This window comes from Equus przewalskii, chromosome 10 (genome assembly GCF_037783145.1).
Source record: "Equus przewalskii isolate Varuska chromosome 10, EquPr2, whole genome shotgun sequence".
Lineage (NCBI taxonomy): Eukaryota > Metazoa > Chordata > Mammalia > Perissodactyla > Equidae > Equus > Equus przewalskii.
Window position 1 is genome coordinate 41,601,720 of NC_091840.1, and position 18,591 is coordinate 41,620,310.

The 18,591-nt window shown below is 41.5% G+C and overlaps 1 protein-coding gene and 1 pseudogene across 1 annotated transcript in view; one reads left to right on the plus strand and one right to left on the minus strand.

Moving 5' to 3' along the window:
• LOC103567002 (nitric oxide synthase, inducible-like) overlaps positions 1 to 18,591 on the minus strand; it is a 198,907-nt gene that overhangs the window by 6,365 nt on the left and 173,951 nt on the right. The window contains 1 exon segment of the mRNA XM_070560857.1: positions 882 to 1,060. Within this exon segment, the coding sequence (XP_070416958.1) occupies positions 882 to 1,060 (179 nt within the window).
• The window catches only part of LOC103552530 (nitric oxide synthase, inducible-like), a 30,536-nt pseudogene continuing 14,233 nt past the window's right edge, over positions 2,289 to 18,591 (plus strand).

Here is an 18,591-nt window from a genome sequence, read left to right on the forward strand (position 1 = left end):
GACTCCTGTGCCCAAGGTCACAGCTAGTAAGTGATGGGTCGGGGACTTGAGCCTTCAGAGCTCATCTTCTTTACACGGTTTCCACATTTCTCTATAATGTCACCAAGCAAGCTGCACACACAGGTCTATTGTGGGGACTAAGGACACAATGCAGGGGCCGTCCCAGGGGCATAGCAATTGGGTTCACATGCTCCACTTCAGTGGCCCAGGATTCACGGGTTCAGATCCTGGGTGTGGACTTACACACTGCTCATCAAGCTATGCTGTGGTGGCTTCCCACATATGGAGTGGAGTAAGATAGGCACAGATGTTAGCTCACCGACAATCTTCCTCATCAAAAATAAAAATTAAAAAAAATAGACAATGCATGTAAAAGTCTAGCATATAGTCATTACCCAACAAATGCTAGCTGCTCCTGGTTTTACTATAATAATAGTTATTATGAATATTCTTGCATTTCCACCTCCTGTACTAGGTAGTGAGCTTTCTGAGGGCAGACACTGAGTCTCATTCCTTTTTGTTCCTCAGGGCCTGCCTGGTATATAGATGTGACCAGTTAAAATTTTGAAGGAAAAATAAATGGAATCAGTCAGTAGACAACAAAGAGGCTAGTGAGCAAAAGGATGAATGGAAAAAGACTTTCCTGCCTCTGGGGTTGGGCCGATGGTCCCAAAGAAGCATCTCTTCTTGCTGGCCTGCAGCCGGGTGAGGACTGTTGGCAAAGCTGCTTTAGTGCAGGCTGAGGTGGCCCACCCACTCAGCAGGAAGGACAGCATTAGCTGCCTGCGGCACAGGCCTGGGCCCAGCCTGCCTGCCAGTTTGGAGGGTTGGCTGTAGGATGCTGGGGCAGCCTCAGCCGAGGCTCCCATGCAGGGGCTTACCACTCTCGAGGGTCTCCAGTCACACTGGCTGGTGGGGTTCAGGGCCATCCAGCACTGCCTCCAAGATGCCTTGGACCAGAGCTGGCTGGTTGCCTGGGAAAACCCCCAGATGCTCCCCTGGCAGGTAGCTCAGACCTTGGCTGGCCTCGCTGGAGAGTTCCCCCAGGAGGGTGGTGTGGCTGGAGAAGGGAAAAGAAGCCTCTGGTGATGCAAGCAGGATTCCTCCAGAGCTCCCTGATGGGTGGACCAGCTTCCGCCGGAAATTCACCCTCTTTTAGTTTTCCTGCCTGGTTCCATGAGCATAAATCATTAGCATCCCCTGAGACTGGGGTGCTCAAGAGGGCCCCAATGCTAACCAGGCCTGTGTCTTCTCCGTGGTGAGAGGGTGGACCCCACGCCTCCCTGTGAAGCCCTCTGAGCCCCACAGGGCTTGACCACAGACTCTGCCTAAAGAGAGCATCCCACTGGAAAACACGTGGGCATCGGGACAAAGCTTTCCTTGTCCCCAGCACAAATCCAGTCATTAGAATCAAGCCCAGTTTTCCTAATGAATGGGGGAGGACAGCGCAGATAAAACCCACAGAGTCCACAGAACCTGCCTGTCCTGGCAGGCAAAGGTCCTTTCCTGCCAAAACTTCCCTGAAAGTCCTGAACGAAGAGCCAAGTGTTTGGGCTTCTCTTGCCCTCCCCTTTTGCGGAAAGAGTTAAGTGACGAAGGACAGGAAGTGAAGCAGGTGCCGAGCTCCCAGGTTGCAAATCTGGTCCGTGGTTAGTGGAGACCAGACACAAGGCACTGGCGGCCACAGGGGTTACCAGTCAGACTGGCCCTACTGATGCGTCATTGTCAATGCCAGCAGCCACTTCTCTCCTGTCCTTTCAAAGCCTGACTTGCTCTGGTCTTTCTCTCATGCAAATAAAGTCAAGGCCTGAGTGAAGGTGGGTTCAGTTAGAGATTAACTGGGGAAATTTGAGGTCCTGATGGGAGTCCCTTTGTCTTGCCTCCAATTTAAGCTTCCTGATTGTCTCAGAAATCAGTAGGCAGAGTCAGCCCTTGGGGCCTAGTGGTTAAGTCTGGCACATTCTGCTTTGGCAGCCTGGATTCGGTTCCTGCGCACAGACCCACATCACTCATCTGTCAGTGGCCATGTTATAGTGGCAACTTACATACACAAAAAGGAAGATTGACAATGTTAGTTCAGGGTGAATCTTCCTCAGCACAAAAAAAAAAAAGAGAGAAAGAGAGAGATAGAAGGAAAAGAAAGCAATAGGCAGAGGGAGCATTTCAGATGATGGCTCTGTCTTTGACCTATTGTTTCACATCCAAATTTCCCTGATTACCTCTGTCTCCTGAAATTGGATCTTTACCTGCTGCTCCATTCATCAGGTCCATGGCCTCTACAGGAGGAGATGGTTCCTGATTTTGACACAGGTAAGAGGACTTCCCTGGGATATATTAGGGGGTGGGGGTGATGTGGCAGGTGTTGTAGGCTGGTGTGTGGAGGTGGAGGGGGGAAAGTGTCAATACAAATACTTACTAACCAATCTGCAGATAAGAAAGACAGTGGTATTTATTGTCTTATGTAAGGACTAGTCTGGAAATGCTCCCTTCCCCAGGGAAGAAAGCACTTGGGGGAACGTGGCTTGCAGCCTGGTTATATGCCCTTGCAGAACAAAGAACATACATCAAGCATGAGAGGAATACAATATTTTTTCCCAAAGTCACTTGGAGATGTTATGTCACAGTTTAGCACACACAGAGCAGGTCAGCTTGACCTTAGTTCTCTGGGAAGAAAAGCTCATCTTCAAAGAAGGACTAGTACCAACATCAGAGAGAGGGAGGCATTACATCCCCATCTTGAAGGAGTGCGATCTTTCCTTTGGGAGGGTGTTTGAAGCAGATGAACAATGCATGCCTGGTGGGTCATAAGTCAGGCTGCTCTAGAAAAACAAGGTTTAGGCCGAATCAGATTTAAACCAGACTGGCTTCCCCGTATGCCTCAATATGTGAAAACTTATTATTCTTCTTATAATTTTCATCATTTTTCCAAGTTTAACCAATAATATTTTGATAGAAAGCATTGAAGGTGAAGTTATTGTCTCTTGGCGCCGGGGTGGTTGCTGCCACCTCCAGGTCCATCACCTCCCTCAGAACTGGGCTTTTATTTTATTGATTTACCCCATTATCCATGTCGGGATGAAATGGCTTAGCTTAGTGAGCAGACACAGAGGTCAATAAGGTAGGGAAGCATTCCAGAGGTCAATCATTCAGGATTGTGGCACAAACATTGCACATGTGCTGTAATGGAGAGTTGGGGCCTCTCTGGTCCCTTTGAGATGAAATCTGCAATGCCAGGCACTGCCAGTAGGTGAGGCTGGAACCAGCTTCTGACTGCACCTCTTGGTGTGACCACCAGGAGGCAGTGTCGTGCCACTATATTTGCTGCCCCATGTACACGTATCTATGCGTCTGTATTTACAAAAACAATCCCAGTCTGCTCTTGACGGCCAGGTGGGCCTTCCCTGTGACTACTTGATGGAGATACTTATATGAAATGCATTTTATTTTAACCACAGTGTGAGTGTGAGTGGTTGTTTTATAGGGAAAGCAGCCCTAAATTATGTAGGAGTGGGGACTATTGGGGCACCAGAGCCTGGAGAAATATCCCCCACAATGGGTCATACCAGCTTGGCCACATTGCTTCTCTGAAGTGGCCACCAGGTACAGGGGAGGCACATGGAGTTGTGCGCACATCAGAATGCCTGGGATGGGCTGAGGGAGCACAGGCTCGCCTGCAGGGTCTGAGCCAACCTCCCCCAGGAGACCTGTCCCACGGGGCTGTGGCAGGTGCCATTGCACATGATGTCAGTTCTCTAGCAAAGGCCTAGACCACAGCCCTGACTTAGAAAGTCACTTTACTTTGCTCTGGGGCTGCCTTTGTCATGAGGGTTTGACCAAAAACAATGTGGCACCTGGGTGAGAAAGCAGGTGAGGTTGGGCGGTTTGTCAAGGACTCAGCAGAGAGTGAAGGACACAGGTCTTCCCTGGGGAAGGCTTCTGAGGGGCTGAGCCAGGTTTCCTTCTCCAGTGAGAATGAGGAAGGAACTCAGCCAGGGGCTCAGTGGGGGTCTGGCCAAATCTGGCTCCTATTGATGCTTTGGCCTCAGCTTCATTGACTCCCTGCCCATTTGTCCCCTCCCCGCTCAGGATACATCTTCACCAAAGTTTCCTAGAGGTATTCAGCAGCAAACTAGCTGGTCAACATGACCCTGATGTCAGGAAGGGGACTAACATGGGTGTTAACCAATAGGGCTTATGAGGGGAAGTAGGCATTGTATCTTAAGAGAGTCAATTCTTTAATGGTTAAAGCAGTTGTACAATGAACTTTTGATAGACAATAAGTGAGGCTTCTTTAGTTCAAGCTGAATTGGTTTTGAACCCGAATAGTTACCCCATATACCTCAATATGTGATAATCTCTTGTCATTTACCCTTTTTGATAAATAATCTTTTGAGAGAAAGCATTGATGATCAAAATATTGTCCCTTGATGCCAGCGTGGATTCTGCCTGCCCTGGGTCCATCGTGTCCCTCGGTGTTAGGCTTTTGTCATTGATTTCTTCAGTTTTCCCCACTGGGGGGAGATAGTCAGATATAACGGACAAACCTTGAGGTATATATTAACTGGGGAAGCATTTGATAGGTTATGTAATTTGTCAATAATTTTTAGATTATTGCACAAACATTGTACAAGTGCTTTCACATGACTTCCTATAGTCACATTGTTTATAACAATTATAGGACAATCTTAGAATTCGATTATGAAATAGTCTTTATCAGAAAAGGAATTTTGTCCAGGGTTGTAAGATTGATTGACCATTGCAAGTCACTGAGCAATCACTACTCTAGCCTGCATGCCAGTCTTACAACACTGAGTAAAGAAAACTGTAATTAGTTTGAATATTATGACTAATACAAGAATTCCAAGAAGTAATAGATGTAGGAATCACAATCTGTTATTGAAAAAGGGAGCCAATATCAGAAGGGAGCCAACTAAAGAAATCAGGACAAGGTGTAGGGTCACTTAGAGCATTCACCTGCTTTTTCATGTGCCTTAGCAGAGATGACACATGGGGAGATTCGTCAGGTACAAAAACACAGCATTCAGTTGGAACAATTGCACACATACCATCTAGGGATGCATTTAAAACATCTAAGCCCGTTCTATTTTGAAGGACAGCCTTTCTCACCAAAGATATTTCAGTATTTGCAAGCCTATTCCTGCTTGACTATCTTTAAGGTCTTGTCAAGTCAACTTAGTCAGGGCTTCTATATGTGATATGATATATTCTAGCCCCAAGGAAAGAATAAATATAGACACCAGGTGGTCATACCAGTGGAACACTGAAGGAGCCCATCAGACCTTAAGGAGAGGAAGATGGGCAGCACTTTTTAGTTCAGGGTGAATCCTTCCCTGCATCCAAGGGAACCCCAGGGTGCAGCATCCTATCCATCTGGGCAGTAGCCAAGGCCAGAGGTTTGTTCCACAAAACCATTGAGTTCCATTAGGAGCCACCCAAGAAATGCCTGGCTGTCAAGACCCATTTGTTCCAAACAAATCACTTTCTTTAAGTTTGATAGTATTCTAAGAACCTTAAATAGAGCAATTATAAAGTGGGTACATAGTTTCAGCATTGCAGGGTTAAATGAAGAGATACAAGGTCAGGAATACAGGCCTGGTTTGGATCCTGCAACAGCTGTCTACCACAGATACCATCATCTTCTCATCTTGGTGTGGATGTCTTTGTCTTGGTCAGTTGAAGTCAGGTGTCAGAAACAGGAGTTGAAACCCACTCAGGCAGAGGAGACTTTTTTAATGGGAAATATGAATCCATGAGTCTGTCCCTTTAATTTTGCAGCACATGGATTGGTTAAGAGTACCTGTTACGGTTCTTTCAAATGGGGCTGCATAGAGTCTTTTATTTGATGCTTCTTCCAGCAAATAAAATCTCTGGGTTGTACTCCATGCTCCTTAAGGCCTTTGTCTCTCAGGAGCTCTCTGTGAAAGGAATCAGCTACCCACCTTTCATTTCTTTTAGGCACCTCAGTGAGACCCTGACAACAGTGTAATATATCTTCCTTAGGCAAAGTTGCTTCATACATTTCCCCATCTAATTGCATAGGCTGTCCTGTTATTAATTCAAAAGGAGACAGCTGATGTTTACCAAAAGGTGTAGATCTAAGATTGAGAAGTGCTAGCAGAAGAGCTTTAGGCGGTGAGAGATTAAACACTTCTGTAAGCTTTGCCAATTGAGTTTGGACTGTACCATTAGTTAAAATGTTGCATTATTGGCCAAATGTCACAAGTAGATTTAACTATTTGTCTGGTGGAATGAGTTCCCCAGTCACTGAATAACTCGGTAGGAATCGCCAACAGGAATTATCCTTTCGAATAATTTGCCTACTACTAGAGCCATTGCTCTTCTGCAAGGAAAGGCCTCAACCCAATGTGAGAACACACAGATACTACTAAGATATTTTTACCCTTGAGATGGTGGCGTTTGAACCAAGTTCAATCACGATACCTCAAAGGGTCCCTTAGGAAAAGGAAACTAGTCTTGTTACTCATGAATTGGTTTTCTGGGATAATATTTAGGCCTTATAGTACAATGAGCATATGCTTTATGAAGCAATGTGGGAGAAAGTTTCCAAAAATATTGTTCTCCCCATAAAATTATGTTTTCATGTGCCCAGTGGATTAGTTGATGTATGTGCTGGAGAAGTGGCAATTGTGCTCCAATAGGCACTAGGGTTTGTTATCAAGCCTGAACCACCTCTCTGTGGTGGTGTCAAAAATTCCTCCTTTTTATTGCCATTTTTTTCCTCTTCTTCTTAGTGACTTCTTTAGTCTGCAGAAGGAAATCTTTTACCGTGTTAGCAGAGTTAATAGGAAGCAGTGGGCATTCTCAAGGCTGGACAACATATCCAGCTTGATAATGTTCTTGCTTATCCATTAAGAAGGACTTATCTGTAAACCAAATTAGGTAATAGAATGCAGACATGGTCGTTTTCCTCCTGTGGTGCTGGAGGCAAGGGAGCAGGATTGAGATGTTGAATAATATTTACCTATGCAGTATAACCTAAGAACGTTTATCATCGTTTACTTGACAATGCTTCCCAAGCAATGTAGCATACCAAACAAGCCTAATTAGTATAGCATCTCTCTCTTTATAGGAAGAGAGAACAAATTCTTTGAGAAGTCCCAGGGGCTCGCTGAAAATTCTCAGAGAACATTTTAAGTCCAAAGGAAGACTTCATTTAGGATTTGAATTTGGAGGAAGCTTGTGAAAAATATCAGAAGGTTGTAAAACTCTTGTTGAACAAGATCAGGTTTGCTGATCTTGTGTGTCTGTGAAATATTGGTCGCTGTGAAATAATGCTTAGTTATCCACAGATCCAAAGCGACAATAGATTTTAAAGGCAATCATTCAAATAAAGAAACTCTAAGCTCTTTTGATGGAGAGATTTCAGCCTTTTAAATGTAGGAAATTATTTTGACAAAACCAAACCCTTTTATAATATCATTGTCAACAGCAGACTAAAAGTCCAGGAAAATTATCCTTTTAAAAGAGAAAAAAAACAAATTGTAATTTTTGTAGCAGCTTACTGTTGATATTAAATCTTGTTCACTTAAATTTATTCCAATCTCAGCCATCTTGACCATGCATAAAACTCTTTTCACAAGTTTCTTCTTCACAAGCCTTCTACAACTTTCATTTTACATTCAGATTTTGTCCTATGCTTTTCCTCTTTTTTTCCCTTTAACAGAGCGAACTTCCATTCCATATATAGATATATAAACGCCATATAAATATATCTATTTCCCTAAAAATGCACTTTATTTTCTTTGCATATTAAGACAGTTCTCTTATTATTTTACTAGCTTAACTGTATATTAGATTTTTTAGCCCTTAAAACCTTGATTTTTAGTGAAAACTAAGAAGCAAGGAATTATAAACTGTCTTTTATATTAGCATTCTGTGGCTTGGCAAATTTAGAAATGTTTTATTTATTAAGGGCATAATAGTTTATGTGAATAGTGTATTATGAAATTTCAGATGTACACTATCATTTTTCAGTCACCACATTTATGTGTCCCTTTACCCCTTTTGATGACTCCCACCCCTTTCCCCTCTGGTAACAACTAATTTGTTCCCTTTGTCCATGTTTATTTTCCACATATGAGTGAATTCATATGGTGTTTGTTATACTCTTTCTGGGTTATTTTGCTTAACATTATACCCTCCAGCTCAATCCATGTCGTTGCAAATTGGACAATTTTTCCTTTTTTGATGACTGAGTAGTATTTCATCGTATACGTATACCATATCTTCTTTATCCATTCATCAGTTAATGTGCACTTGGGTTGCTTCCACATCTTGGCTATTGTGAATAATGCTGCAATGAACAGAGGGGTGCATAATTCTCTTTGAATTGTTGATTTCAAGTTCTTTGGATAAATACCCAGTAGTGGGATGGCTGGGTTATATGGTATTTCTATTTTCAGTATCTTGAGAAATATCCATACTGTTTTCCACAGTGGCTGCACCAGTTTGCATTCCCACTAGCAGTGTATGAGTGTTCCCTTTTCTCTAGATTCTCTCCAATGTTTATTGGGTTTTGTCTTGGTAATTATAGCCGTTCTAACAGGGGTAAGGTGATATCTTATTGTAGTTTTGATTTGCATTTCCATAATGTTTAGTGATGCTGAACATCTTTTCATGTGCCTATTGGCCATCTGTATATCTTCTTTGGAAAAATATCTGTTCATATCCTCTCGCCAATTTTTGATTGGGTTGTTTGTTTGTTTGTTGTTGAGTTGTATGCATTCTTTATATATTTTGGAAATTAACCCCTTGTCAGATACATGATTTGCAAATATTTTCTCCCAGTTGGTGGGTTGTCTTTTTGTTTTGTTCCTGGTTTCCTTTGCCTTGCAGAAGCTCTTTAGTCTCACGTAGTCCTATTCGTTTATTTTTTCTTTTGTTTTCCTTGCCTGAGTAGAAATGGTATTTGAAAAGATCCTTTGAAGACCATTGTCAAAGAGTGTACTGACTATATTTTCTTCTAGGAATTTTATGGTTTCACATCTTACCTTCAAGTCTTTAATGCACTTTGTGTAAATTTTTGTGTATGGCATAAGACAGTGGTCTACTTTCATTCTTTTGCATGTGACTGTACAGTTTCCCTAACACCATTTATTGAAGGGACTTTCCTTTCTCCATTGTATGTGCTTGGCTCCTCTGTTGAAGATTAGCTGTCCATAGATGTGTGGTTTTATTTCTGGCTTTCAGCTCTGTTCCATTGATCTGTACGTCTGTTTTTGTATCAGTATCATCTGTTTTGATTACTATAGCTTTGTAGTATATTTTGAAGTCAGGGATTGTGATGCTTCCAGCTTTGTTCTTTTTTTCTTAGTATTGCTTTAGCTATTCAGGGTCTTTCATTGCCCCATATAAATTCTAGGATTCTTTGTTCTATTTCCATGAAGAATGTCATTGGGATTCTGATTGGGATTGTATTGAATCTATAGATTGCTTTAGGTAATATGGACATTTTAAGTATGTTAATCCTCCCAATCCATGTGCATGGAATATCTTTCCATTTATTTCTTTTTTGATTATGATGTATGATCTTTTTAATGTATTGCTGTATTTGGTTTGCTGATATTTTGTTGAGCATCTTTGCTTCTAAGTTCATCAGCAATATTGGCACATAATTTTCCTTCTTTGTGTTGTCCTTGTCTTGCTTTGTGATCAGGGGGATGTTGGCCTCCTAGAATGAGTTAGGAAGTGTTCCAGCTTCTTCAATTTTTTGGATTAGTTTGAGAAGGATAGGTATTAAATCTCCTTTGAGTCTCTGGCAGAATTCTCCAGAGAAGCCATCTGGACCTGGATTTTTTGGGGGTGGAGGTTTATAACTACTGTTTCAATCTCTTTATTTGTGATTGGTCTATTCAGGTTTCTGTTTCTTCTGGATTCAAGTTCTGGAGGTTGTATCAGTAAAAATATGTCCATTTCTACTAGATTGTCCCATTTGTTGGCATATAGTTTTTCATAGTGTTCTTTTATAATCCTTTATTTCTGCAGTATCTGTTGTAATTTCTCCTCTTTCATTTCTGATTTTATTTATTTGTGCCTTATCTCTTCTTTTCTTAGTGAGTTTTGCTAAGAGTCAATTTTGTTTATCTTCTCAAAGAACTAGCTCTTAATTTCATTGATCATTTTGATTATTTTTTGTTTCTATTTCATTTATTTCTTCTCTAATTTTTATTATTTCCCTCCTTTTGCTGACTTTGTCATTTGTTCTTCTTTTACTAGTTCTATTAGGTGTTTAAGATTACTAATTTGATATTTTTCTTGTTTGGTAATTTGGACTTGTATTGCTATGAATTTCCCTCTTAGGACCACTTTTGCTGCATGCCATATGAGTTGGTATGATATGTTTTCATTTTCATTTGTCTCCAGATATTTTTTTTATTTCTCCTTTAATTTCTTCATTGATCCATTGGTTGTTCAGTCTCTACATATTTGTCAATTTCTCAGCTTTTTTCTTGTAGTTGATTTCTAGTTTCATATCATTATGGTTGGAAATGATGCTTGATATGATTTCAATCTTAAATTTATTGAGGCTGGCCTTGTTTCCCAAGATACAGTCTACCTTTGAGAATGTTCCGTGTACAGTTGAGAAGAATTGTATTCTGTTGTTTTGGATGGAGTGTTCTATATAAACCTACTAAGTCCTTCTGGTCCAGTTTTCATTTAACTCCACTATTTCCTTGTTGATTTTCTGTCTGGAGGATCTATCCATTGATGTAAGTGGGGTATTGAGGTCCCCTACTATTATTGTGTTGCTGTTCATTTCTCCCTTTAGGTCTGTTAATAGTTGCTTTATGTACTTTGGAGCTCCTGTGTTAGGTGCATATATATTCATAAGTGTTATGTCCTCTTGGTGGAATGTCCCTTTTAACGTTGCATTCTGCCTCTCTTTATCTGTCATTGCCTTTTTTATCTTGAGGTCTACTTTGTCTGATATAAGTATGGCAACACTTGCTTTCTTTTATTTACCTTTTGCTTGGAGTATCGTCTTCCATCCCTCCACTCTCAGCTGTTTAGAGCTAAGATGTGTTTCCTGGAGGCAGCATATTGTTGGGTCTTAATCCATCCTGTGACTCTGTGTCTTTTGATTGGAGAATTCAATCCATTTACATTTAGAGTGGTTATTGATATATGAGGCTTAATGCTGCCATTTCATCTCTTGTTTTCTGGTTGCTCTGTGTTTCCCTTGTTTTCTGGTTGTTCTGTGTTTCCCTTGTTTCTTGTCCCATGTATTTCCAACTGCCGTTTCAGTTTGGTAATTTTCTATGATGGTTTTCTCTGTATTTATCATTTGTGTCTCTGTTCTGGTTTTTTGTTTATTGGTTACTGTGAGGTTTGTATAAAAGTTTCCGTATGTTAGTCCGTAGTCTAAGATTCCATAGTTAGCCCATTTTCTGCTAGCCTCTTGTTTCCTCAGTCTAAGCATCTTCCATCCCTTTCCTCTTCCCTGTCTATGTTATTGTTGTCACAACTTGTTCTATTTCATGTTGTGAGTTTGTGATTAAAATGAAGTGGTAATAGTTATTTTCGATGCTTTCCTTAACTTTATCTTTAATGTTATAATTAAGTGTTTGCTAACTTGTTCTGATAGAGAGCTACAATTTCCTGATTTTTCTGTCTATTTACCTCCTTGCTCAAGGCTTTGCAAACCTTTTTTGCTTTTACAGGAATGAATGCCTTCTTGATCATTTCTTGTAGGAGGTGTCTTGTGGTGATGAACTCCCTCAGCTTTTGCTTATCTGTGAAAGTTTTTATTTCTCCCTCATATCTGAAGGATAGTTTCGCTGGATGGAGTCTTCTTGGCTGAAATTTTTTGTCTTTCAGAATTTTGAATACATCATTCCACTCTCTCCTCGCCTGTAAGTTTTCTGCTGAGAAATCTGCTCTGAACTTGATACAGGTTCCCTTGTGGGTTCTTTTCTTCTGCCTTGCTGCCCTTAATACATTTTCTTTGTCATTCACTTTCACCAGTTTTACTAATGTATGCCTTGGTGAAGGTCTTCTTATGTTGATGTAATTAAGAGTTCTATTGGCTTTGTTTACATGTAATTCCAGCTCCTTCCACAGGTTTGGGAAGTTCTCAGCCATTATTTCTTTGAACAAGCTCTTGGCTCCTTTCTCCCTCTCTTCTTCTGTTGGAATACCTATAATCCTTACGTTTCCTATTAAGTAGCATATTTCTTGGATAATTTCTTCATTTCTTTTTAGTCTTATTTCTCTCTCCTCCTCCACCTGAGGTATTTCTCTATTTATGTCCTCTAAATTATTAATTCTGTCCTCAATAATTTCAACTTTGTTTTTTGAGGATTCTATATATATTTTTTTATCTCACTCATTGTGTTCTTCATCTCCAACATTCCTGTTTTGGATTTTTGTTTTAGAGTTTCAATCTCTTTTTTTTTTCTTTGAGGAAGTTAGCCATCAGCTAACTATTGCCAATCCTCCTCTTTTTGCTGAGGAAGACTGGCCCTGAGGTAACATCCATGCCCATCTTCCTCTTATTTGTACATGGGATGCCTACCATAGCATGGCTTGCCAAGCAGTGCCATGTCCACACCAGGATCCGAACTGGCAAACCCTGGGCTGCTGAGAAGCGGAAAGTGCCAACTTAACCACTGCGCCACCAGGCGAGCCCCTCAATCTATTTTTTGAAGAATTCCCTCTGCTCATTTGTTTTTTTCTTGAGTTCATTGATGTGTCTGAGTTTTCTTCTAACTTGATAACTATTTTGATATTTAAATGATAACTATTTTGAATTCTCTGTCATTTAGATTGTAAATTCTATGATTTCAGATGATTGCTTCTGGACACCTGTCATTTTCCTTCTGGTCTGGAGTGTTAACATATTTCTTCATGCTGTTTGATGGAGTGGACCTTTGTTGGTACATAATGGTAGTATCTGGTCACAGATTCAACCTGCTACCACTGAGGGTGGCTGGAGCTGAGTTTCTGAGCCCACTACATTGTGCCTATCCATTGGAGGCTGTTTCAACAGGGCCAGTTTGTGTCTGCCCACTGGCTGCCACAGCTTCACAGGCAGGGGCAGGTGCTCTGGTGTGTATCCCCTGCCCTAGCCTACTGGCCAAGCTGGTGCACCAGGCAGGATGGCGGGCAGGGGGTGCTTTCTTTCCCATCTGTGTTCCTGCTCTGCAGTCACTGGTGGCCCACCTGGGCTGCTTAGCTTTGTTGGTGCCCCTGTGGCGACTGAGCCTGCTCAGTGTGGAGTATTCCTGCTTTCTGGAAGCAACTCTGACACCAAAAGTGTCCCTGTGGAGGGCTGTCTTTTCCCTTGTCTCCCCTCAGAGTTGTGCACCAGCAGCTGTGTGAGGTCCTGTGCCCTAGATTGCTTCCTCTGGGGAGTGGGAGTAGATCCGTTTACCTCCTTCCACTGTTTCTTAGGGGATCCAGTACCCCAATCGTAAGATGTATGGCTACATGGATTTCTCTGACATCTATTGTGTTGTGTGGATGTCCTCTGTTGTTTAACGAGTGCCCTTTTCATCGTATCTTACAGGAAAGAGAATAAGGGAATAGCTCACTCAGCCATGATGCTGACATCACTCCTATAAATACTTTTATAATTTCTAGAAACATACTACTTCATGGTACAATCTTTCAATAAAATACAGGAAATTTTTGCTAATAGATCCAAATACCTTTTAGTTTCTCTGTAATAAGAAACAAAAAGTGGTAAACTTAGACTTGTTTAACAATTAATAGGTCTGTATTTTATCTTATGTGAAAATGACTTGGATACTCAGTATGTTTCTATCATATAACTTAATTTAGCAAAACTCTAGAGTTTGAAGTCACACAAAGATTTTGAAATTATTTTAAGTACACACACCATAACATATAATTGTTATTAAAAAGTTCACCCCAAACCTCTCTCTTTTCACATCTACTTAGTTTATTTGTTTCCAATAATTATGTTTAGACTGCCTACAAAAACTGCATGAGATATTAGACAAAATCAGCTATTGTTCTAAGCTACTTTGTTGACAAATTTTGTAACAGAAATAACATCAGCTTATTTCACTAATAAACCCAGGAAGGAGGAAGATGGCATGTCTGCATGATATCCAGTGCTGATAATTCTAAGGACATGCTTATTTCAATCAAACAACAAACTTGGATGAGCTGTTTTTCAAAGATCACTTTTTTAATCACAATAACTTGAAAGACATTTAGGTAGGTTTCTATTACATTTATATAAGTGCTTACTTTAAGCCAATTAAATAGAGCTCTTTAGAACTTTCACCAACTGGAGGCAGTCAATTATCACATATATAACATATAAATATAGATAAACAAAAGTACACAGATAGATGCAATGAGGATTTTATATACTCCATTTTTAAAATTTTCCTTAGATTTTTTGGGCAAGGGTGCTTTCATAGAAGTCTGCATCTCCAAAAGCTTCTTTCCCCTCCACTTCCCCCAGCCCCTACTTTTGTTTTTAGCCTTAGGCATCTGAGATGGTCTAGATAATAGTTCCCCAGAGAGGTCATAAGTGGTTTTTTTGAGATAAACAGGGGAAATTTGTTACTTATCAAAGGACTGACATATCTATCCAATTACATTTTCCTTAATTTGCTTCTTTCCCTCTGGGTACTTAGTTTTATCTTAATTTAGGGGAGAAGCCAAAAACAAAATTCCTCTCAGACTTTGAGTATCAGCTTCCAATTTGGCCAAATTTCTGATCATAAGTTATTAAATCCTTTCATATATCTTGTCAGGTTTCAGCTGGGAGAAAGAGCGACTATTCCTGACAGCATTAAACGACTCCATCAATTTTCAAATTTTAATTTCCCCTTGACTGTTTAAGGGCAGCAGTTTCCCAGAAAATCTCTCAGAATGTTGTTAGCCCTTGGAGGGGCTCATATTTGGTCCTCCTTGTAAGGTAGCCATGGCTTAATAAGTGTACTTTTGGGGGCCAGTCAGGTGGCATAGTGGGTTAAATTTGTGTCCTCTGCTTTGGCGGCCTGGGGTTTGCTGGTTTGGATCCTGGGTGTGGACCTATGCACTACTTATCAGGCAATGCTGTAGCAGCCATCCCACTTATAAAATAGAGGAAGATAGGCACAGGTGTTAGCTCAGGGCCAATCTTCCTCACAAAAGAGGAAGATTGGTGGCAAATGTTAGCTCAGGGCTAATCTTCCAAAAAGAAAAAGGGCATTTCTTAAAAGATTTCATCTAATTGGAACAATCCTTCAAATATCCAATGTACAAGTTTTGGAGGCCCAAAGGTAGCTCCAAAGTGACCACTATAATTTTAAGTTATTGCAGCTTATCTTGATCTGAAGATCCAACCATTTATGGTTATCCTCATTTTGTTAGGCACTTGCAAGTATCCCATCTGCTGTGTGGATTGAACATGACGTTAGCCAGAGTTCCAGGGGGAGGCTGCCCATCTGGGAGCTGGTTGGCCTTAGAAGCAGGATTTCCCAGTTTCTTTTAGTTTTTTTCCCATAACATTTGAAAAATACCTAAGGACGCTGTAGTGCATCAAAAATGTGCTGCTTGTAAGCATCTCTCCATAAAAACGTCATGAACTCTCTCTTATATGTCTCCATGTCTTCCACCAGCAGTCTAAAACTACCCTGGGGACTCGGAGTGGGGAGATAACAAACAATCTGGCACACGTGTCCAGACGAGCCCTCAATTACCTAAAGTGAAATCACCGTTCCAGTGACAATTAGAAAGTCTACAAGTTTCCTTCCCACTGCAGTTGTTACCTGTGGTTCCTTGTGGGAAATGTTGATGGAGCTGGTGGAGTCTAGAGGAGCCCCTGGGCCCGTCACTCTTGGTTGCTGTCAGCAAACTGAAGCATCTGGGTGTTAGGTGCGTTGGTGTCCTCTCTTCATCTCCAAGAACGGTTAGGGCATTCCTTTTTCCAATGGCCCTTCTGTTCATTGCCTTGACCCTAAGGCTGAGTGTCCTTTGCAGTTGAAAGGTATGGGCCCTTGGGGGTCTTACCCATGGCTGTTTGTCTTTTCTCATTGGCCATGGCGGATGGTGACTGAGGGCTGTGGTGAGCAGAGCAGTTTGCTGTCACGTCTGCCATGTTCCAGTTTCTCTGGCTCCTGCTCATGTCTATTGAGTGCTTTAAAAGCAATCTCAACAAGTTGAGACTTGGGCATCCCAAATCCCCCTTTCAATCTTTGTAAATTTTTCCTTATACCAGGGGCATTCTGGCTGATAAAACAATTTCATACCTTAAGCCCCTGTTAGGTCTATGTCCCTTAGCAGCAGGAAGCACCTAGAGCAGCTGTCACTGTCACCACATTTCCCTCAAGACTGAGGAACAAACAACAAAAGGGGGGATTTGTAACCACAGGATCATGAACAGAATTTGTCATCCCAAAATATGCCTCTTTGGCATAAGAATGATTTTAGGTTTGTTCTTAAGAAACAGCTGGCACAGGAAAAAAGCTCTGAAAATGTAGTAGAAGTTACTCATTTGTAAAGGAAGTTTACATTTATAAGAGAAATCTCCATTTGTAAGGATGCTTCCCTCTCTGTGCCAGGAAGGAAAGGATGACTAACTCCCTAGAAAGTCTTATCAATAGAGAAGGCAAAGACTTAAATCTACATGACAACTTTACGCTCCTGTATGGTGCTGACCTAGTCCTAGCAACAGAATGTTAAGGCTATTTTTCAGGGGTGGTAAGCTAGCCAGGAGTATGTGCAGGAGAGAAAATCTTCATCTGCCATTTGAAACTCATCCAGTCAGCAATTTTGCATACTAGCCTGCCCTCCTGGATCCCTTCAACCCAGCCCCATGCCCTGGCTCAGACAGACAGAGTGGAGAGTCAGCTCTCCTGTCTCCTTACCAATCAATTGCATCATAAACTTTCTTCCCTCAAAGTGGTGTATACACTGTATTGGCTTCTGCGTGTGCAGGTGGAGAGAGCCCTTGCTCAGTATCAGGAATGCCTTATGGCTGTGAGAAGCTGGTGTCCTTTCTCTCAGAGCTGAATGAGTTTTCAGTTTCTTAACTTGCTATTAAACAAATTGTTCAGACTTTATAGATACAATTCTTTCCAATTAAAACTAAATTAGAAAGTTATTCTGCCCTATTCTCTCCAAAGTTCCACCGAGGCTCTCCTGTCCTAAGAAGTTCCCCCTGTGTTTCTCTTACTTAGGAAATGTACCAACATCCTCTTAAGACGTCTAGTCTTAAGACTTGAAACAGCTCAAGTAAAAGTCAGGAATGACAACTAAAAGAATAAGTTCTGGGCTTCAGGAGAAACTCACTGGGGGCACCTGAAGAGTCCTGTGAAGCTGGAGGGGCTCAATGGGCCCATGTGGTACCAAACGCTGCTTCAAAGCAGATTCCAGTTGGTCTCTGGTGGGTTTCTCTGAAATCTTGACCCAGTGTGCCAAGAAACGTCAATGCAAAATAGCCAATAATCATTTTATAGCTAAGAGAAATGGGTGAGCTTTAATTGAGTGAGAGTGAGGATTATAACCCTGGAAGGCCTTTTCCAGAAAAGAAGAAAGCATCCCGGAGAAGCATGGCTTTCAGTACAGTCTTATATCTTTTCAGAACAAAGAACATACATTAAACACACCCAGCACATATTTGCATCAAAGTTTCAAAGAAGTATTTAGTTGCAAATTAGTAGGTCAACAAGACTCTGACGTCAGGAAAGGGACTAATAAAGGTTTACTGATAATGGTTTAGGTGGAGAAGTATATGTCCTTCTCTTAAGAGAGGGCATTATTTATCTTAATGGTCAAGCAGATGTACAACGTGTGTTTGATGGATCATAAGTTAGGCTTCTTTAGTTCAAGCTGATCAATTTTGAACTCCAATAGTTACCCCATATACCTCAATATGTGAAAATATTTTGTCAATGTGTCTGCTTCTCCAATGCTTCTCTGCCTCCCAGTTGAGAAACTTACTGAAATGATGCAATTTTTAAAAAATTTAATGGTGGGATGGGGGTGGGAGGTGGAAACCTGCACCCACATTGGAAACTATAGTGTGTCCTGGGCCATCCACCTGATACGAACATTGAGGATGACCCGCTGCTGGGGTCCTCTTGGGCTGGAGGGAAGGAATCACCCCCGTCAATGAGTAGCTCCCCTTCCAGGGAACAGCCTGGTATTCTGCAAAGTGAGGGTGCAGATCCTGGCTTGATGACGGCAGCCATTGGGCTTTGAGTCTCCACTGTGGGCTAGGTGCTTCACACGGTTCATTCATGTACTCTTCACGACATCTATGTCAGGTAGCAAGATCCCACTTTCTTCATTGATGAGGAGACTGAGGTTCCAGGAGGTGCAGAAACTGGTGCCGGGTCACACAGCCTACAAGCGGGAGGGCAGAGGTTTGAATCCTACTCAATGTCCTCTGATGACTATATTCCCTTTTCTCATAGTGTTCAAACCCCTGACTTTCACTGGGTGTGTGCTGCCCAAATTAAAGAGTTCACTGGTAGCTGGGTGATTCGAACAAACAACATAACTTTTAGTGTCTCCGTTTCTTTTCTTGTGTATTAGACTGGGGTGATAATAGTACCTACCAGGCAGAGCGATAGGAGGGTTAAA